This window comes from Exophiala spinifera (assembly GCF_000836115.1).
Source record: "Exophiala spinifera strain CBS 89968 unplaced genomic scaffold supercont1.3, whole genome shotgun sequence".
Taxonomy (NCBI): Eukaryota; Fungi; Ascomycota; class Eurotiomycetes; order Chaetothyriales; family Herpotrichiellaceae; genus Exophiala; species Exophiala spinifera.
The window spans coordinates 785,462-805,686 of NW_015622515.1; the positions used below are offsets into that span (position 1 = coordinate 785,462).

At 51.2% G+C, this 20,225-nt stretch overlaps 8 protein-coding genes across 8 annotated transcripts; 2 read left to right on the plus strand and 6 right to left on the minus strand.

Moving 5' to 3' along the window:
• Positions 1 to 790: 790 nt before the first annotated feature.
• Positions 791 to 1,868, minus strand: PV08_04028 (uncharacterized protein; the record flags this gene model as incomplete). The annotated part of the gene is made up of 3 exons (XM_016378377.1): positions 791 to 1,165; positions 1,334 to 1,693; positions 1,812 to 1,868. 3 exons carry the CDS (start codon positions 1,866 to 1,868, stop codon positions 791 to 793), a joined length of 792 nt encoding a protein of 263 aa, XP_016237054.1.
• A 414-nt stretch (positions 1,869 to 2,282) lies between these two features.
• On the minus strand, positions 2,283 to 3,845 carry PV08_04029 (uncharacterized protein; the record flags this gene model as incomplete). The annotated part of the gene is made up of 1 exon (XM_016378378.1): positions 2,283 to 3,845. One exon carries the CDS (start codon positions 3,843 to 3,845, stop codon positions 2,283 to 2,285), a length of 1,563 nt encoding a protein of 520 aa, XP_016237055.1.
• Positions 3,846 to 4,533: 688 nt separating this feature from the next.
• On the minus strand, positions 4,534 to 6,470 carry PV08_04030 (uncharacterized protein; the record flags this gene model as incomplete). The annotated part of the gene is made up of 3 exons (XM_016378379.1): positions 4,534 to 4,903; positions 4,951 to 5,934; positions 5,995 to 6,470. 3 exons carry the CDS (start codon positions 6,468 to 6,470, stop codon positions 4,534 to 4,536), a joined length of 1,830 nt encoding a protein of 609 aa, XP_016237056.1.
• Positions 6,471 to 8,689: 2,219 nt separating this feature from the next.
• PV08_04031 (uncharacterized protein) lies at positions 8,690 to 12,759 on the plus strand (the record flags this gene model as incomplete). Its single annotated transcript, XM_016378380.1, has 8 exons — positions 8,690 to 9,289; positions 9,336 to 9,569; positions 10,521 to 10,767; positions 10,817 to 11,343; positions 11,387 to 11,669; positions 11,720 to 11,901; positions 11,951 to 12,131; positions 12,176 to 12,759. The coding sequence occupies 8 exons, from the start codon at positions 8,690 to 8,692 to the stop codon at positions 12,757 to 12,759; spliced, it is 2,838 nt and encodes a 945-aa protein (XP_016237057.1).
• Positions 12,760 to 12,996: 237 nt separating this feature from the next.
• Positions 12,997 to 13,887, minus strand: PV08_04032 (phosphonopyruvate hydrolase; the record flags this gene model as incomplete). The annotated part of the gene is made up of 1 exon (XM_016378381.1): positions 12,997 to 13,887. The coding sequence occupies one exon, from the start codon at positions 13,885 to 13,887 to the stop codon at positions 12,997 to 12,999; it is 891 nt and encodes a 296-aa protein (XP_016237058.1).
• A 352-nt stretch (positions 13,888 to 14,239) lies between these two features.
• On the minus strand, positions 14,240 to 15,168 carry PV08_04033 (uncharacterized protein; the record flags this gene model as incomplete). Its single annotated transcript, XM_016378382.1, has 3 exons — positions 14,240 to 14,754; positions 14,849 to 15,059; positions 15,118 to 15,168. The coding sequence occupies 3 exons, from the start codon at positions 15,166 to 15,168 to the stop codon at positions 14,240 to 14,242; spliced, it is 777 nt and encodes a 258-aa protein (XP_016237059.1).
• A 297-nt stretch (positions 15,169 to 15,465) lies between these two features.
• Positions 15,466 to 16,524, minus strand: PV08_04034 (uncharacterized protein; the record flags this gene model as incomplete). Its single annotated transcript, XM_016378383.1, has 1 exon — positions 15,466 to 16,524. The coding sequence occupies one exon, from the start codon at positions 16,522 to 16,524 to the stop codon at positions 15,466 to 15,468; it is 1,059 nt and encodes a 352-aa protein (XP_016237060.1).
• A 677-nt stretch (positions 16,525 to 17,201) lies between these two features.
• Positions 17,202 to 20,222, plus strand: PV08_04035 (uncharacterized protein; the record flags this gene model as incomplete). Its single annotated transcript, XM_016378384.1, has 1 exon — positions 17,202 to 20,222. One exon carries the CDS (start codon positions 17,202 to 17,204, stop codon positions 20,220 to 20,222), a length of 3,021 nt encoding a protein of 1,006 aa, XP_016237061.1.
• Positions 20,223 to 20,225: the final 3 nt, after the last annotated feature.

The following is a 20,225-nucleotide window of genomic DNA, read 5'->3' on the forward strand; positions in this document are numbered from 1 at the left end:
ACGATCTCTTTCGAGGTCTGTGGTGATTACCTGTCCAAACCCAAACTCTGGACTTTCTGATTTCAGTTCACTCAATCCTCCTTCAGCTGCACCTTTACCGTATGCAAGGATGAAGCTAATGTGTGTGCATCAGGACGTTCTTTGGTATGTCCACTAGTCACTCTTCCTCCCGGTATCCTGCAACATGATGAGCAAAACATCTCAAGTACTATCAAATTCGGATCTATAATGACGAATCAACTGGTTCGATTACCTGAACTCAGCTTCGCCTGTTCATATCTCAAGTGTCACAAATCTCAACATGTCTCTGACTGCTCCCTTGCGTAGATTCTTCATTGCTCCCAAGCTTCATGTTTTGGTTCTGTAAGTCTACTTCCTGCTGTCAGCTTCTTCTATGATGAACACATTCACTCTTCCATGCTAAGTATGAAGGTCTTTTGGATCTAATGCTTCAAGCTGTGTATTCATTTTTCATCTTTCGCCTGAGTTCTTGTCATTTGGCATTTCATTCCTGGACCAGCATTGAAGATCCTTTGCTGACTGGAACCGGAGCAGATATCGTTTCCTGCCTCCATTTTCACCTTGCCGTTCTCGCTTGTCGCCAGCCGTGGTATATAAAAATACATTATTTACTTCCCTCACCAAATGCTCGTCAGGCCGAAGGGCCTTGCTTTCCTGTAGAATCAATGCTCAGTCTACCCTGTAATCCGCCAACTTGGGATCATCCCAGCTTTACACATCGTCAGCCTTGAAATTTATCGTTCATGTTATACGCCAGTAATCCACAAACTCACCTCAAGAATTGTCCTGACAAGTCCTTCTCCGCTCGGACTGCCAGTTCCGCAATCACTCGCCCGGGTTTCTCAGGTGGCAACAGGATGCCATCTTTCTTCGCAGTACTAAATTTCTTCTGGTCCTTCTCGTCCATGTTCTTGAGAAACTTCTCCCGGATGTCAACCTGCATAGCAGTATCCACTACTCCAGGCCGTATCGATACCGTCGTGACTTCAGGCTCTTCGGTCCGGAGCGTCATGGTGAGATGGTTGATGGCCGCCTTAGACGCGCCGTAAGCACCCCAGGACGCATACGCATTTGAAGCGGCGCCCGAGGATGTAAAGACAACTCGACCCTTGGCAGGTCGGAGAAGGGGCAGTGCGTCTTTGATCTAGGCGTCGATTAATCAGTATCGCGTTCCCCAAGTACGTACGCTAACAGTTAGCTGTCCGACTGGCTGTCTCGTGTGCGTTCTGATGACCGACTGCATGACCGTGGGACCGTGTGCCAACCCAAAGAGAGACTACCGTGAGGGAGGGGGGGCCGCCAGGAAACTCACCAATTCCACGCAACTGGAAACGTTGATTCGAAAGGTACTCTCCCAGTCTTCGGCCGAGATATCCTTGATTCTCAAGGAAGAGCCGAACGTGCCGTGGTTCAGAATGAGGCCGTCTAGACGCCCGTCCAGGTCGATGCCGGCCAGGATGGACTTGACGTAGCCAAGGTCCGACATGTCTCCCGGGCTGGTGATGACACGGTCTGGATTCTTGCCTGCAAAGTCCTCGAGGACATCCTTCTTGCGTCCCGTCAGGATCAGCAGGTGCTGCGCGCTCAAGGAGAGCAGGTGACGCGTTATAGCTAAGCCGATGCCGGCCGTCGCTCCGGTCACCAAGATCGTGCGGCTGGCTGGGTTCGCAGACTTGGTTTTGGGTAAAGGGTCAGCGTTGTCGGTCACTTTCGTAAATCGACCTAACTTTTGGGCTTTGAGAACGGGGATGAGGTTGAGGGAGGGGTGCTAAGAGAAAAAAACGGCGTACTCGATGGTTTGATAAAAAGTCTGGAGATGGGCCGAAGTGGCTTTTGGGTGTAGACATTTTTGGACAAAGGGTTGCTCGTATGTCTGGTTTGCAAGCTGCGTTTTTGTTTCCCTGGTAGAGAAGCTGGATAGAGAAGTGGCAGACTCTTCGTGTAGCAGGGGCAAGATAGACAGATGGTGTGATATTGAACACACGTCTGGCGGGCGACGGTACTGGGAAAGGAAGATTGATTGGATCTTACATGACGATATCAAAACAAGTCTCGACTATGGAGTGTGGAATAATAAGTCATCGACGGACAAACTTCGGCAACAAAAAACACGCCTGATGCTCAGAGAATGGGACATTTTGGGGATCACTTCTGTACCTCAGGTAGAGATATGCAGTACCTCTCTCTGTCTAATTAGTTCACAGTGTGGCTCGTGCATAGATTCAGGTGCTCGTCGATGTGTATCGTGAAGTATCACATAACTACGACTTCTTTTTCAAGTATCCCGATTGGATCTGCTCCATGATCGTATCCGTGTCTTTTTCTGTCTCCAGCCAAGCCTGCTTCACCAGGTCTGCCCTTCTTGATTTCCTCACCTGAAAGCTCGCCTCGAACTTTTGGGGTCTCGAATTGAAGCCCTGAGTAAACGCGTACGGATCGACTTCGATCCTCTCCTTCTTTCCATTGACCTCCCTGTACCTATACGCGATATCAAACGTCCATAAGATCCTTGCAATGTTGATGAAGAGACTGTTCTTCGCAATATGCTGTCCCGTGCAGATCCTCCTTCCGAACCCGAATGGCGCCAGAGGCAGATCGGAATTCTCGATCCATCGATCCGGCTTGAACTCGAGGGGTTCCTCGTATACGTTCTCGTCGAGGTGGATGGCCCAATGATTTCCAATCACCGTAGCACCAGCGGGGATGCGGTAGCCCATGTATTCGTCATCCTGAGTGACGGCATGTGGAATACCCCCGGCAGACACAGGCCGCCAGCGCAGTGTCTCCTTCAGGATGGCGCCGATGTACGGTAGTTGGTCCTTGTCCTCGAAACAGGGCATGCGATCATCGCCACAGAGTGCGTCGACCTCGGCTTGTCCTTTCCTCATTGCCTCGGGGCACAGCAGCATAGCAAGCGTGAAGACTTCCAGGGCCATGGTGGTCGTGTCGCTGCCCGCTTCGTATATGATCCCGACATCATACGCGAGTTCTTTTGGCGACATGGCTTGTCCTTCTTTCATGCCCAAAACAAGTTTCGACCAATTCCAGGACCTAGCTTGCTGGCCTTGCTTCAAGTTGTCTACGTATAACTTCGCCTCGAATTCGTGTAGCTGATCGCCCAGTTTCTTCCAGGGGGCGAGGAATTTGGGCAGGTAATTGAGAACCGGGAGCGAATCGACGATCCAAGTCCCTACTCGTGCGGCATACAGGAAGTTCTCCATGACCAGGTCGATGGCTTTGATTTCGGGCTCATTGCCTCGCGTCAGTCGTCGGCCATACGCCAACGCGAAAATCAGACTCGACGAGTACCGGTGAAAGCGGTCCGAGAAGTCTGCGTCGGGATCGAGGAGTTCAAACATGAGTTGCTTGCTTTCAAGGTCTTGAAGGACGCGATAGCTCTGGGAAACTCGGATGTTCAGGAACGAGGCCTGTAGGCGCTGGTGGTTTCGCCAGCGTTGACCGTACGGCATGAGAAGTGTTCGGAGGCCTTTGCTGACGCAGTCGCCGCCCATCACACTATGAGGCCGGGAGCTGTAGATGTTGCTCCGTTTGTCGAGGAGATCATGAGCCGTTTCATGGTTACTCAACATGATGATGGTGCTCAAACCGTATTGCAGGCTGAAGATTGGGCCGTACTGCCTCCCCAATTCTTGGTAGGTGCGCCAGGGATATTCCAGTGGTGCTTGATGGAGATTTCCAATAATAGGCAAACGTGGTGGTCCAGGAGGAAGCCCGAGTTTCTTACGGTTTGCTAATTTGCTTGCCAGCCATACCAGGGCAAACCCAAATGCGACGATCGCAAGGACTGTGACGTTGGCCAACATTGTTGATTCGTGACTGAGTCGAAATTCCGTAGCTGAATTCGAATTATCGACTCCGAATACTTTCGAGTCTCCTCTTCGACGTGGTGGAGTTTGGGAGATGTCTATCTCGATCTTAAAAACCACCTTGGCCTTTTGCGTTCCCACTGACCATAGATCAGATACTGGCACCGAAGCCAAAATCGGAGTACAATAAGTGACCCTGCGATGAGAAACAACGAGATATCCATTGACACATATGACAAGCAACCATTTCATCCCACCCATCCATCTTGCCTGAGCACCGTGGACAAATTACTAATTCTCGTGGGACTAATAGTCACATGTCATAGTGCTAATGCTCCTTGTTTGTCTGGTTCTCATCGATATCTTCTGAGCCCTATTCTAGCGGAGAACTTTCCGGGTACCCCACAAAATGTCTCCAGGGACCTTCTGGGGCTGAACCCTCTCTAAAGCACTTCCAAGGACCGTCATTGGAGAAACGGTCGGCAGTGTCGTGGGACGGTTTTTGACCATGCGGACCTTTTGTGTTGATTAACCGTCGCGATAGGCGATTTGGTTAGTGCTAAAGATGGGCTTCACTACTTTGCGGGATGTGTTCACTGTTCAGCCTTCAAGTCCCACAATGAACTACCGACAGGCCACAACACTCGCTTATTCTGCGAAGGACCGATTCTGTCGCGTAGAATCATTATGACAGAACATGCATGCCTGCTGCTCCCCTTCCGTCCTGGGCATCAATCTGGTTGAAATATGTGACTGTGACATTCGCAACATGTTTTGGCAAAGGGTCTGCACCAGAAGCGGCTTCTCCGTTCTCAACAAGAGCATCAAATGCTTTGTCTCTCGTCACACGCAGGATGGTGGAGAAACTGTTCGCGTAAGAGAGTCGATTGACGTGTATGGCATGAACGCCCACCCCAAGACAGATTGCAGATAGGCCTATGGCGACGGCATATGATATGAAAAGAGCTCGAGGCGCATAGGTGAAAGTGTTGAGCGATTGTCTGAGCGTTGCTTGAGTAGCTACATGAGAGCTGTAGTTCTGCTCGAGATACCCGCTTGGACAGATGTCAGCAAATTTGAACCAAGTAGCAGGAGTACTCACAATTGCATATTGCTGTAGCGGTAACTTAGCGTGAAGTTTTGGAACAGACTTTCCAGTGCGCCGGTAAATTGGCTCCAGGTCGTGGTAAAAGCAGGGTCGGAATACATGGCCCCAGAGATAGCTGCACCCAAGACTGGGTTGACTTGAACAGAACTCCCCGGGGTAAAGTTGTTGCCGTTGATCTTGATTGTTGTGGTTCCGCTTGCATAGTATCCAAATGCTTGCATGAAAGCTTGGGCATTGAATCGTTCGGCTGCTTCGTCAACTGTGTACTTGGTCGGGAGATACTGCACACCCTCGATACCTTTGAGGACTTGCCGACTCGCAGTAATGACCTGTTGCCCATTGCTACTGAGCTCAAAATGTGAGTTATATGATGCATTGTGTAAGGTACATTCGGCCACGTCGTAGTGCCAATTTCCAGCTGGTATGGCAGTCATATTATCCGAGGAGTACATCATATGAAATGCCTTTGCTGGACCGTTGCTGGGTGCTTCCAGGCCAAGGTTTGGCGTCGAAAAATTGTATTGTCCCTTGCCATCGATGAGGGCCTCGAAAAATGTGGCATTGATTGTGCTCGGCCCGAAATCGCTTTGAGGCACGAATCCCGCCCAGTATATCATATTTCCTGTCTGGTTCATGTAATCATAAAGGCCATCGCGAAGGGTGGCGGTAGTAGTACTGTCAGGCTCAACACATTGAAGAGCAGGTCCGTAAAAGTCGAGAGTGTAGGAGAGGTTTTGTGACCCCAACTCTAATGATACTGGGAGGACGCCGCCTTGCTGGATGTTCAGATTCGCTACTTTGAGGAAGGTTGTTGACGTCCCAAAGTATATCCAGGACGAGCCATCATTAGTGGTCAGCATAGAGAGCTGTGAGTCATTGTTCTGCCGCTGGGGGACTTGTACAACTTCTGTGCTCTCGTGCATCAGAGGCCGCACTGTCAATGTGGAAGGTGTGAAGATGGCGGATAGCGGAATCAGCCTGGAAGGTCAATAAGCCGTCTGTCCACAAAAGTCCGCCCTGTCAAAGAGTAGCCCTCACCATGTTGTAGCCGCTGTAAGGGTCAGTAAAGGGTGCCGGACCCAGACCTTCACATACAAGAACTCAAAAGGATTGGTGAGAACGTCAAACATCGAATCTACCGCACGGATCTTCACACCGCTGGACCTCAATGAGCGCCACAGGCATTGTGTGAACGCAGTGGCTGATGAAGCCGCCAAGGATACTTTGACAATGAAAGCCAAAGCCAGCCCAGATGTTGATATGATTTGTTGTTCATGATCGAAGCTGACGATTCGGTTGTTGAAAGTGAAGTAGAGAACGTGATGAAGAATGGCGCCCAGCACCCCGATAGCAAATGAGACTATCATAACTGTGGGTGCTCTCCAATGGATAAATCGTCTTTTCTCTTGCGGGAGGAGCTGTTCTTGAGAATACAGGAGGGGTTTGTCTGTAGATAGGCTTGTCCAAGATGCACCTTCATAGCCACGAACTCCATAGTTATTCTGAAGAGACATGTTTCGGACCCAATTTTCAACAGCTTTTGCGAAGAACTGCACAGCGCAGGATGCCAGTCAGGGAGATATAGCAGTCGGCGCTCTGGTGCAAGGGCGACCTAGCAGCAGGGCAATTCAGCTCCACACAGGACTTACCATCAGGATTGCATTTTCTCTGCGGCTTCACGATAGCTGATGAATATTTGAATGAGGTGGTGTTGACGTTCTTTTGTTCTGAGACAGGCCATGTTTCGAAGCAGCATGTTAAGAGAACATCCAGACCACTGTGAATGGCTCAGCCTCATCACCCTCTTACCGCTTCTCGAAAGCAATTGGCTGGACGAATGCTGTACAACAGGCTGGCGCGTTCGAGCTGGTACGCCTGAATTGCACATTATGCCTGAGAAGTCGTGCAAGTGATGCTAGTTGGTGTCACGTTTCCGAGGGGGCCAATATCCTAGTCGAACTCAGCCCGACAGCGCTTACACTGGAGATCTGCAGTGGGTTGAAGCTTGCTCAAAGAGAGCAGAGATGGACACTGCCACAAGACACACAGAAGGCGCTTCACTACCATCCAATGAACGAAGAAAAGGCGACGTCTCTTAGCTCATCGAGATTGGCGTCGTTGCTGCTACCTAAATTGACCGAAGACACGTCAAAGCAACGCCAGAAATATTCGCCATAGTTTGAATGCTCTACCAAAATAGCTCCGGCGGCGCATACAGTCGCATATGCTGATTTCTGTCACAGCATATTCTGAGTGCGATTCACGATCTACGCGTTCATCGCATTTGAATGCTGAGAGATATGATCGACGTGTTTGATCTGTGTGAAGGTGTTTTTGTTGCATATACTAACCCAGTGTATTGTGTCGTACTTTCACAGTGGCCTTAATTTCACCGTGACGGTCTTTTCCGCAGAGGTTTCCGGGTGACGATTTCAAGCGGTGTCTGTTGCATGAGCTGACAGCAGATGTGTCACCGATGCCTGTATTTCCAGGAGTATCCGGCTTCTCTTCAGATGAATTCTCCCTCCCTCCACAGAAGGCTATCGCATTTGTTTGTGGCACCAAACTTGTTAGCTTTACGTCAATCCTGGTTTCCGCAACTCATATGGGCAGTTGACGGGTCTCTTGCTGCTACTTAACGGCTCCGGTCTGGATCAACGCAGTACTGTCTGGCATATGTGACGTTGGTCAAATTTTGGCTGTCATAGGCTAACCGACCGTGAAAGAAGGACTTTAGCGAGCTCTTTCGCGGTCGCTTTTGATGTTGCTTTGTCGACCGTCATGATCTTGCACGACGACCAGATCTTGCATACTCTCCACATTCATCTACTAAGCAGTATTCAGTATCAGTTTGGACGCAACCATTCTGACATCCAGGATGAAATTTCATCAAGAAGAGCCTCGACGACATGGCCAACGCGAGGTTCGACCAGCTTGAGTAAGTTGCGGGACCCTGCATCATGACATCCGCACTACTTCAGCATGGTTTTGGATTCGATGGGCAAGTATAGCTTCTGTTGGATTGATTAACACTCATGGAAAACTCATACCATTTGGATGACAGCAGCAGCTACGTACCACAACGAGGTGTGGCGAATGTCACCGAGTGCCTCGGATCGATGCAGCCTGAGTGGTCAACCGAGTGGTCAACCGACGTGAAGCAAGACTTTGTTTCTACTTGTGGATCTCAAAAACAGGCATGAAATGCAGATCGACTGCTCAAATCACTTTAGCCCATCACTTTTAACGACTGTGAAGCCTCTCTAGGTTGGTGGGCGCTCACTTTCAGGTAGGTTATACCGTCATGATTACATCTTCGTCCTCTGTCAATGATCTGTTGGGCGGAACTCACATCTTGGGGTTCCGCCATATGAGCATAAGAGCACTGGAACGTTTCAACTGACCTTTGCCAGGCTCACCTTCGACTCGAAATCGTTACCTTACTGGATCTGGTTTCGATCGCTACAAGCTGCGATTGCCAGATATGCCCCCTCCATCCAGACCAGCAGAATGGCCAGCCTCAAATTATATCAACCCGTCCACGAGAGGCTCGCCATCGCTATTCCTCGTGACCATGGGTATCTCAACACTTGTTGTCCTACTCCGAGTGTATTCTCGACGATTTTTGACGAAATGCTTTGGACTGGATGATGCTTTCCTTGTAGCAGGCTGGGTATGAACTTCGTGCTCCTTTCTCCTCCTGATAGCTAATTATTAGTTTTTATCCCTCGGCATGACCTTTGCTGAGATCAAAGCCATGACAACTTGGGGTTGGGACAGGCACATATGGGACATCAGACCCGAATCACTACCTAATCTCAGACTCGCTGCGTGGCTCATCGAGTTCTTCTTCCTCCTCGGCAACGCCTCCACAAAGATCTCGATTCTCCTTTTTTATAGGAGAATCACTTCAGGTTTACCGGGATTTTGGTTCTTGTATCTAGCTTGGGCCGCCATTGCCTTCACCGTACTCTATACACTTGGCTTGTTACTTGAACTCTTTTTCATTTGCCGGCCCCCCGAGTCCTACTGGAAATCATACAATCCATTATACACCAAGAAACACGCCTGCGGCAACGAGCATATCCCGTTCATTCTCAGCGCAGCTGCCTCGATCACGTCCGATATTTACTCGTCAGTTTTACCAATGATGCTCGCTCGAACCCTGCAGATGACGCGCAGACAACGCTTCAGCTTCTACGCCTTGTTTTCAGCTGGCCTCTTGACAGCAGGAATTGGAATAGCTCGACTTTTAGTCTTCATTCCCGTAACAAAGAATTACCAAATGGGTCTACATACTCATGATGTGTCCTGGCTAGGCTGGCCGCTTCTGGTGAGTGCATCGATCCTTGGTCTACGGTGTGGCTAACTATTCTTAGGCTCTCACTGATATCGAAGCACATCTCGCTATTATTATTGCATCATTACCAGCATTAAAGGTGTTGTTCCGACACCGACTGTCCGATCCATTCAGAAAGATCAGCGGTTCCCTACGAACGATGTCGACCTCCAGTCGAACGCCCTCTGGGATGTCGTCCTTCCGCTCTGGACCTTCTAGGGGGCAAACTCAGCACGTTCCTGTATCCTGGTCTAAGCAACATATACAGGATGAGGTGACTCTGTGTGTTACTCCTTCCCGGTGTTGCGGAGATGCACGTCCTGCTTATCCCAACGACAACGCAACAGCTCGGAGCCCATCCATCCCCCGATCTGTTGACGTGGTGGAGGCTGCAAAGATTCGACGACCTGCTGCTGCCCACAAATCTGGAAGGCGCTCATGATATTGTCATGCTAGGATACCCGAGACGAGGAACCCACGCTGCTCAGGGTTGTCAGACTGAACGCCTCTTTGAATGCAGATAAACTTATTGCCGTCGCCATGTGACCCGGTGGGTACAAGAGAACCCACGAATCATTGAATAGTGAGCGCAGACATGAGTCACCGCAGGCCATGTCTAGTCCATTCTCCTCAATAGCATTGATTCATCTATCCTATCCCTACCGACCCTTCCAACGCTAAAAGTGTCGATTGTGACGGCCATGTCATGAATATCTTCCCGTTGTAGAGAGTATTCCTGACGGGGAAGGCTAGCCGAGTTTACCGCTTTCCTGCAATGGCTTTGTAGGGGTCTGCAACACCACGCTTTATTTCTGCAAATCCAAGCGGTTTTAGTCCTCTGCACTAATTGATACAAACGATTCGACGCACCGGGGTGACACTGGAATCTCGGTCCTGCTCCTAGGCTGTCTATGCTGGCAGTCACCATGCCCGGAGGAAGCGATGTCGGAACCTCGATCCAATGTGGATGCGAACTCCAGCCAAAGAGTCCTAAATGCGTATGTATCAACCCAACTGAAAAATGGTAGACGCCAACAATCGCAGCTGCCGGAGGTGTAGACAGCGCAAGGTGAAATGCTCGGGTACTCAGCCTTGCGCCAACTGCAAGCGTCGCGGACAGTCCTGTATTTTTGACGAGCCGTCTCGGCGAGTGGTCATCTCTGAAAGGTCAACACCGATAGCCTGTCATAGAAAGCTATTGACAATTCTTTAAAGACACTTACAGGAGCTTCAAAGGCAGGCGTCACAAATCCACGACAGCCATCAGCGCTATGTGGTGCGCGAATCGCCTCAGCCCGCAACCAACGCCAGAGCGGAACAGCGCAGCGCGTCATGCCATGGTGACGCCAGTTTTCATCAGCGTTCCTGGTCTCATGCTTCTTCCCAGGCTGATCCTCCTCAAACGGCGGTTAATGCTTTACCGCTTGCCGCTGTTGACTTCCAGCACCCAGAACCAGATCTTTCACGAGGGGGTATGGGATTCCCACTCCTGCCATATTTCCTGTTGTTGACTTGACCGAGAGTTCAGGACAACCGTGTCTACGTGGGCATTCTGTCGCGCTGCGAGAGGCGCTTTGCTCCCTGGCGCTCATCAAGGAGTGCAATACGTCCAGGACTCACACGACAAGACCTACCAGGCCTCACGCCAGACCGCACCGGCTCCCCATTTTGAAACGGCCAGCCTCCCATCGAAGTCTTACATCAACCACCTGGCTCACGTGTGCGACTTTCGCCTCAATACCAGTCATTACTGTTTTAACCTTCTCGAATTTCAACAGCGACTCGACAGAACTGACCTGGCATTGTTAGGAACGACCTCAAGCGCGTTTCATGCAGAAATTCTAGCCATTCTAGCGTTAGGCAAGCTCTTCCTAGAGAAAGGGGCGAGTACCCTTGGCCCGCCAGGCATTCACCAGTTCCAAGGAGCTACCAGTGCGCTGCCGAACATTGCTACCGCCAGCGAGGACCCAATATCAATAATTGAAACACTTCTGCTTTTGTCTATCTACTCACAAGCAGCTGACATGCACCATGCAGCTTATCTTTATGTGAGTTTGCCTGAGAGTTCATGGGCTTTCTGACTGTCTTTAGATTGGTCAAGCAGCCAGTTTGGCCCGCTCAATTGGACTGTCGAAGGATGCTCGTACCGGCGTAGGAAGCAGTGCGCTCGGCCCCGCCACAGTTCGGAAAATCTGGTGGACTATCTGCCTGCTGGAACAGAAGCAGGCCCTCACGATAGGCGCCGAATCCGAGTTCCTTTACTCCGAACACACCAAGACCACCTCACTGGTAGGGGACGTCGATGACGACGCCGACGGATCTGTCTTACACAGACACGTCTGCATCGCCGAATTAATGACAAGGGTGACGAGCGGTAAGGACAAACTACAATCCCACAAGTACTTTTGGTTTGACACTACCCAGTTCTGAATACGGATTCGAAGGAAACATGTACAACTGATGCGCTTATGACCAAGACTTTGATACAATTGGAGGCAGCACAGAAACAGGGAGAGCTCCTGAGCAGTTCGCATCGTCTCTGCGAAGGGCAAGATTTCTCCACGATTTCACGACCGATAGCTACGTTACATCTTGCATACTACCGAGTATGGCTCTAATCAAATGTGATTGCTGAACAAGTTCTGATTTGCTAAGGCCATCCTCCATGCGACCAAACAATTCCTCCTCGACGTCGTCTCTACAACCTTTTCCACAGTATCCGGCCCTAGGATGACAGTTGGTTCAGGAACCAAGTTCAAAATATTAAAATCCTGCGTGAAAGCTGCGGCATACAGCCTTAACATCCTTCAAGCCCTGCACGAGCAAGGCCTTCTTGGTATGTCGGCCCTGATCGTCTTCAACCCTAACTGAGGATGGCAGAGACATACAATTTCGATGATCTCGAGGCGACTATTACATGCGGGCTAACACTCACCCTGGCCAACGGCGTATTTTCCAGCAGCGTTGATGACTCTTTCCTTGCCATCACAAAGAACACCCTTCAAGACATGAGTAACAGGGGAAATCTCCCTGCAGAGGCCCTTCTCCAAGAGTTTAACGCCATCAACGACATGGTAACCAAGGCTACATCCACCCGGCCCACAGGCTATCCGTTATCCTTACAGCTGTCTTTGCACTTAACTCATAATGGTCAAGCTCTGAACAACTGTATAATGGACGTGCTCGCGACTGAGAGCCCTGTGGCTGAAGTGTCTGACCCCAACCGGTCACAGACGCAAGATCACAGCTTTTCCAGCATGGCAGAGGCCCAACAGCCACTTGATGTTGCACCCCAGGATTTGACTTCGGCGCGGGACCTGGATCCTATGAATCATACGATGGTGGAAAGTGGGAGCACATACCCAGCTCCGGAGTTCTCTTTGGACGATTTTGACGATTTTCAAGTGCAATTTGATCTGGATGTGATGAGGCCGGGGTCAGATGGTTGGTTAGACTTTGTGTGACTGAGGTGCTTCTTCGCTTTCGCTCGAAGATTCGTTTCCCATAAAATCTAGCTTGGCGGCACATAAATTCCTTGAAAGATACAATACATCTATGATCTGCTCCCGATGGTTATAAGACAACTGCTTTGAGCACTACGGCTGTTCTTAGATGGTCACACCTGGATCTTTGCTTGGATTATTGCTCGACATCTAGATCAAGCAAGAGCCCCTGCAAGACACGTCTCACAGAGTACTCAACTATGGCAAATACTGCTTCTCCAGCTTTCTCATTGCTGCATCGCCCTGGAGAGCAAAAACATCAGACACAGAGGCAATCTGGCCCTCCACACCAGCAATACCACCATCCTCTACAATTTGCTTGAAGGTGCGCCGCATGGAGCTGACCGTCGCGCGAATGCTATGGTTGCCGCATATGAGCAGACGGACCTTGCCGTCGGTCAGTCTGGAAATCTCCTGAAAGGAAAGCTGAGGATAGCTTGTCGGCACCAAGACCAAGGGCACTCCATTCCGTGGCCATACGCGACAGAATGAAATGATTTCGTCCGGCGTCTTTTGTTTGCTGTGGATCAGCACTGCATCTGCTCCCGCGTCTGCATAAGCAAGACCGCGCTTCAGCGCTTCCTCCTGACCCAACCCGGCAATCAGCGCCTCCGTGCGAGCAATGACAAGCATGGGTCCCAAATCCTTCGCAGCCGCAATTTTGCCTTGAAACTCACGAATGGAAACCAAGGATTGTCGACCATCTACCCGAAGACTGCTGTCCTTAGGAAATGTCTTATCCTCGATGACGACGGCGGCCACCCCAGCAGCGTGGTATCGGGGGATCATGTACGCCAAATTGATGGCATTCCCAAACCCCGTATCCAAGTCGGCAATGATGGGGAGGTCTTGTACTTCAGCCATTGCCCTAGTGGTCTCCAGATGTATGCTTGGTGAGACTATGCTTGCGTCGGGAACGGCATACAACGCGGAGAGTTCAAAACCACTAGCCCAGATTGCATCAAAACCATCGGTCTCTGCAACGATCTTCGCCGAAAGGGGGCTGTGAGCAGCCATGGCAACAGCCGGTCGTTGAGTTCCTCCAATCAGTTTGGCGCGTAAGGCATCAATCCCTCTTTGTGCTGCCATGAAGGGCCAAGTTTTCCTGTAATGGTATTTTGTGAAAGAAGACTCCCGCCTCGAAAAAGATATGAATGAAATGGTCAAACACCATGAACTAGCACGTCAAAATGGCAGGCGGGAAGGACGGTTGTACCGTCAAGCAACGATCTACCAGACGGTCGAGACGCGTGGGGATAACAGAGCCACTGCACAATTCCCTCTAATCAACCATTCCAGATCGTTTGGCTCTCCTCGGGTTGAGTGTCCGAGGTCATTCCGCTGCCGCATCCGAGTCGTCTTCGCCACCGCCCTCCTATCACCTCACTCTTCCTCTTCGCAAAATATTGATTCTCCAAGTTTTGCGCCTGTCGAATCTTGTTCATTCGTCCATGCTCGAGTCCGCGGCGGTGGTGTCGATGTTACGCAACAACTCCACATTCTTTCTCATGGACATGGCCAACAGGCCTAGATCGACGTTGCCCAGAACATAGCGAGCACCCAGATCCCTTACCGCCATTCTGTATATGTCCGGTCTTGTGTAGAGGCCACAGATGCCGAAGATCTTCCCTGCACGCTGTGATGCTCCGGCGATCTTCGCGAGGGCTGACTGAAAGGTCGGGTGTTCCCATTCACCCAGGATGCCGAGTTCCAAAGACAGATCGTTGGCACCAACCAGTAAAACATCGACACCCTCTAACGCAGCAAGGGCGTCAATATTGTCGAGGGATACTCTCGTCTCGATTAAGAGGAACACCGTCGAGCCGAAATCGTTCAGCCGCTCAATGACGTCCTTCGCCGCTACCCGGTCGAACCCAAAGTGCGGTAATGCGGCCGTCAAAGATCTTCTGCCTTTGGGTGGGAACTTGGTGTAGGCCACCGCTTCTCTTGCTTGCTCTGGGCATGATTAGCCTTGTCTCGTCATAACACGGATAGAGAGAATACTTGCCCACGGTGCTGATATGGGGAAAGATGATGCCCATCGCCCCACCGTCGAGTATCCGTTGCACATAACCCTGGCCGCATTGATAGGGGACTCTCACAAAAGGAGTAATACCAGCAGAAAGGGCAGCCGAGCACAGCCGACTGGCGTCCCTTTCTGACAGAACCGAGTGTTCAAGGTCGATAAAGACGGTGTCGTAGCCGGCCGCTTTGGCGAGACACACGGCCTCAGTCTCCGCCACCAGTTTGATTCCGAGAGCCTAACAAGATTAGTACGTACGGAGAAATGGACTAGCTACGCCGTGATCTTGATCTTACAGTGCAGAGACGGTTCTCTGATACATTGGTGAGGAGATTATTGCGGAGCATGACAAGTCGGGTGTGACGCGTCGTCGACACTGGATCCTTTGAAGCTCTACAATACAGAACAAGTTTCAATTTCGAGTGCAGATAAGCTGCACGCGGCTCGAGCAGTGCAGGACTCTTCTGGCCTTGTCATCTTAGATCTATCTATCCAGGTAGCAAGTATCTGATCGGTTGATTCCCTTGTCCTCGGCAGACGCAACCGAGGCCTTGGCGAAGCAGTCGATATTCTTCGGATCCCCACCGCCGAACGAAGCGGCAGTTGACATGTTGAATACACAGCGTTATTCTACATCACCGCGTTTAGGGAAGACTGATTTCGTGTGCCCAGGGGAGAGACCGCATCCTCTCGACGAAGACCCGCTCCATCATCCTTGCATAATCCGTGACCCAACTGCCTGTACCATTAAACGTGATACAGTTAGATATGATAAGCTCAAAGTCGTCGATAAAGGCAGAAACTGTGTCGTATTGTTGGTTTGCTAACTTCCGAGCGATCTCTCCCAGGTCCATAGGCTTCTTGATTTCCTCCGAGTATGTCGGTACGGAGACGCTGTCCACGGGCTCTCTGAATGGATCCGAGAACGAGGCATTCTGAAGATGGCCAATGACCCATTTCATGGTGCGCAAGCGAGCAGGTGTGATTGTGTCGTCTTGACTTAAGCCCCCGAATTCATGACGCGGTATCAGTACCGCCTCGTTCTCGTCGCTATTCTTTCTGCGTCTCTTCCTCGTCGCGCGTGTAAGTCGATCGTCATCGGATTGCTGGGTAGTTAGAGAGTTAGCTACTCTTGTGGATCGACGCGGCGCTCTCGTGGTGCGGACAACTTCGATTGTACTAGAGTCGCTTTCGTAACCCGCCGTCGTGACGATGTTGTCAGTGGCCGTGCCTGGTTTCCGGTTGTGTGTGACTACCGTTCTGCGTCTGCGCCTGCGTCCTTGCGCTGTTCTCTGGACTTGACGCCGCTCCTCTTTCTTCAAGTTTGGCCGAGTAGACTGGACGCTGCCAGCGGACGGATGGAAGAGTTTCACGATATCTAGGACGTGGTCGGAATCGGACTCGCTTTCTGCGTGGTCATCTCTCTCTTTGCTGTAGGAAGCCGACCTATCGTGCTCCAAGGCGGCTCGGGGTTCTCTGGAGTCATTCGTCTGAGCAAGACCAGGAGGAGGTGCGTTGACAATGTTCCTTTGCGTTGGGTCTCGGGCTTTGATATCCGGAGGCGTAACAACTTGGGACTGGCCGATCCGCTGTGGTCCTGCTGGACGCGTAAAGAGTCTAGATCCACAGAAGCAGCAGTACGTCCCCTGAGCCTTGGGAATCCTGATGTTGCAGGTGCCACAGAAGCCTTCCATAGCCTCCATAGTGGTACTTTCTGGCATAGGACGAAGGTATGTTGGCCGAGGGACGTGACACCGGGAGGAGGCATAACAGAGACAATGGAATGAGGTGAGTTAAAGAGTGAAAACAAGACTCCAGACTCTGTGAATCTGTTGGCAGCGGCAAGAATTCACTGTCATCAAGGAAAAGCCATGAAATGAAATACCTGGGCGGGTTGAGCAATCATGTAATGGTCCTTGTTTCAAGTACAACGAGAGACATCGCACCTCTGTCTTACCGCCGTCGCGTATTTCATCTGCATGGATTTTAACGCCTCCAGAGTCTCTGTATGCTGGATAATCCCTGAACCAGCCCTCAGCACGACTCTCGAGTCCCTCATACAATTTATGTCTGCTCAACAACCACCCCCTTTTCGAGATTTGTAGAGCTTATAGCGCGCAAGGACACTGTCCTGATCAAAGCCGACTGCCCTTGTCTGGTGTGTTAGCCTGACATTGCCTACGACGGTGTAGGAAGAGACACATTCTGGGCCATACCAAAGCTAGAGAGGAACACTGAGTCCAAGGTGCGGTGCGAGGTACGGATACTCTCACTATTTCTTGCCTCTGATCGCGCGGACTTCGGCACCAACTTTCTCTGGCACTTTACGCGTTCAGCCATCAGCAACGCGTCCCTCCACCAGCATCATCCCAAACCTGTGATGCGGCCAGGACTGAGAGCTTTCAGAAGTCGGGATCTCCGTCTTTTTGAGAGTGCGTCTCGACATTATGCTCTTCACAGTCTACAGCGGCCATGTTTGAGACCTCCGAACTTGTGGCTCGCAAGCTGGCGTGTCTCAGACCGACAGCAGCGAGGTGCGAAGACCACCACACGAAGGAAAGTTAAAGACCTGCAACAAGGAGCCATCCAAGGCGAATCTCTGCCCGAACTACCCAGCGATGACGAACCGCAATACCCAGCCCTGCTCCAGGGAGTCAAGAACAACATGGCCAGGTTTGATAACTGCGTTCTCCTCACAAGAGTTGGAAACTTCTACGAAATGTACTTTGAACAAGCGGAAGAATTTGGGCCGCTGCTGGGCCTCAAAGTGGCTTACAGGCAGACCAAGCTCGGCCCTGTGGCTATGGCAGGATTCCCGTTCTTCCAGCTGGACCGCTTTTTGAAGACACTGGTTCAAGACTTGCACAAATATGTCGCCGTGTGCGAGGAGTTCCTCGTCAACGTATCTGGCAAGGTGAAATCAGGGGGCTTGAAGCATGATCGCCAAGTCACTCGAGTGGTCACCCCAGGTACATTGATTGATGAGAAGTTCCTTGACCCGTACGAGAACAACTACCTACTAGCGATACATCCTGAGTTCCACTCGTCGTCAAAATGCGACGGCGACGACAACGAACCAAAGGTTGGCCTTGCTTGGCTGGACCTGTCCACTGGTGACTTTTACACCCAGACCGTACTCCGGAGTGCACTCTCGTCTGCCTTGACCCGGATTTCGCCTCGCGAGATCATCCTTCCGTCTGATGTGTCTCAAGATGTACAGGAGGAAGTCCAAACAATCGTTGGCCACGACCACAGGCTGCTCACTCTCCATCAAACAAGAACTGGCTTTCTATCAATGAAGGAATGGAGTTCCATGTTGGTCACGGAAATGCAGGATGGTGCGGAAAATGCCTTTCAGGAGGTTGAGAAGCAAGCCGGGCACTGCCTGCTCGACTACGTGCAACTCCGACTACAGGGGTTGCAGCTACGGCTCCAACCTCCTCGGCACATTGAGCTCTACGAGATCATGGGCATTGACCGAAGTAGTTTGCGTGGTCTGGAGATCCTGGAGACGTCGAGAGATGGGCTCGGGAGAGGCAGCTTGTTTCATGCGGTGAAGAGGACTGTCACAAAGAGCGGCTCGCGGTTGCTTCGAGACCGGCTTACGTCTCCGTCTGCCTCTCTACCAGAGATCAACGATCGTTTAGATCTGGTATCTGCTTTCTTCGAGTTAGAGGAACTGACAGAGTCTTTGATTTTCAGGTTGCGCAGGACTTTTGATGTTCAACGCATTGTTCAAAAGTTCGCGCTCAACAAGGGCGATGCCGACGACATGTTATCGCTTGCAAGTGCCATCGCGGAGACAGTCTCAACACGCGATCTTCTGCTGTCCGCCTTTCCAGGTATTGACTCGGACCAGCCAGCTACAAACGTGCAGTTCATGCGGAGATTGCTCAAACGATTCGACCTAGAAGGCCCTGTCGAGCTTCAAGCGTCGATAAATTCCGCCATTGACGAGGAAGGGCTGCAACAAAAGCACCGCTTAGAAGAAGATGAAGCAGCAAGCGTGGCAGCCATGGCACACGAGGTTGTTCTTCAAAGCGCGCCTGAAGAGCTTGAATCACTGCCCAGGGCAGTTCGTTCCAAGGCAAAAGTCGAGGAGAACAAAGATGACATAGTCTTAGAGGAACCATGGATCATGCGTCGCAATGCCAGTGACATCTTATCTCGCTTGCACCAGGATCTAGATGACCTCCAAGGAGAAAAAGCTGCTCTTGCCGAACGACTACGTTCTGAACTCTCCGCGCGTACGCTTGTTCTCAAGTCGACGCCTGGATTGGGCTACATATGCCACATCAGGAGCGCAAACGGCTTCAACAGAGACAAATTGGAAGCGCTCCAAGCTAGGATGGTCTCATCTTCCAAGAGCACCCGCTCATTCTATCTGACTGACTGGACTCGACTTGGCAGACGCATCGACCAAGCCATAGCCAACATTCGCGACGAGGAGAAACGGATATTCACGACCTTGAGGGCAGGCGTCATCCATAACCTGGTCAAACTGCGCCGTAACGCAGCTGTCATGGACGAGCTTGACGTTGCAAGCGCTTTTGCGACACTCGCCAAGGAACAATCATGGACGCGGCCTATTTTGAATAACAGCACTTCACACAAAATCGTCGGGGGCCGGCATCCGACGGTCAAACTGGGCCTGGAAGAACAAGGCCGCTCGTTCATCAGTAACAATCTCGTCCTCGACCAGAACGAGCACATATGGCTCATCACCGGGCCCAACATGGGCGGCAAAAGCACTTTCTTGCGACAAAATGCTCTGCTGATCATCCTCGCACAATGCGGATCCTATGTGCCGGCAACGTACGCGGAAATTGGGCTCGTCGATCAGATCTTCAGCCGCATCGGAGCCGCAGATGACTTGTTCCGCGACCAAAGCACTTTCATGGTTGAGATGCTGGAGACAGCGGCGATCCTGAAGCATGCGACTCCTCGATCATTCGTCATAATGGACGAGGTCGGAAGAGGAACCACGCCTGAGGATGGCACGGCGGTGGGATACGCAAGTTTGCACCACTTGTACTTTGTGAACCGGTGTCGGACGTTATTCGCCACGCATTTCCATGAATTGACAGATATGACCAAGTCCTGGGACAGACTCGGGTGTTATTGTACGGACGTGCTCGAGGATGAAGACGGGAAGTTTACGTTCGTGCATAGGCTGAAGAGTGGTGTTAATAGGCAAAGCCATGCACTGAAGGTGGCCAGGTTGGCTGGGATGCCCGAGAGTGCTATCAAGGTGGCAGAGGAGGTGTTGAAGGCGAGGATCGGAAAAGGATACGTGCGTGGACATGAAGATGTGTTCGGAGCGGATCAAGGAAAAGAGAAAGATCACAACCGCAAAACCGAGGAAATTACTGACAGTATACGGGTGGCCCATGGAGGATGAAAT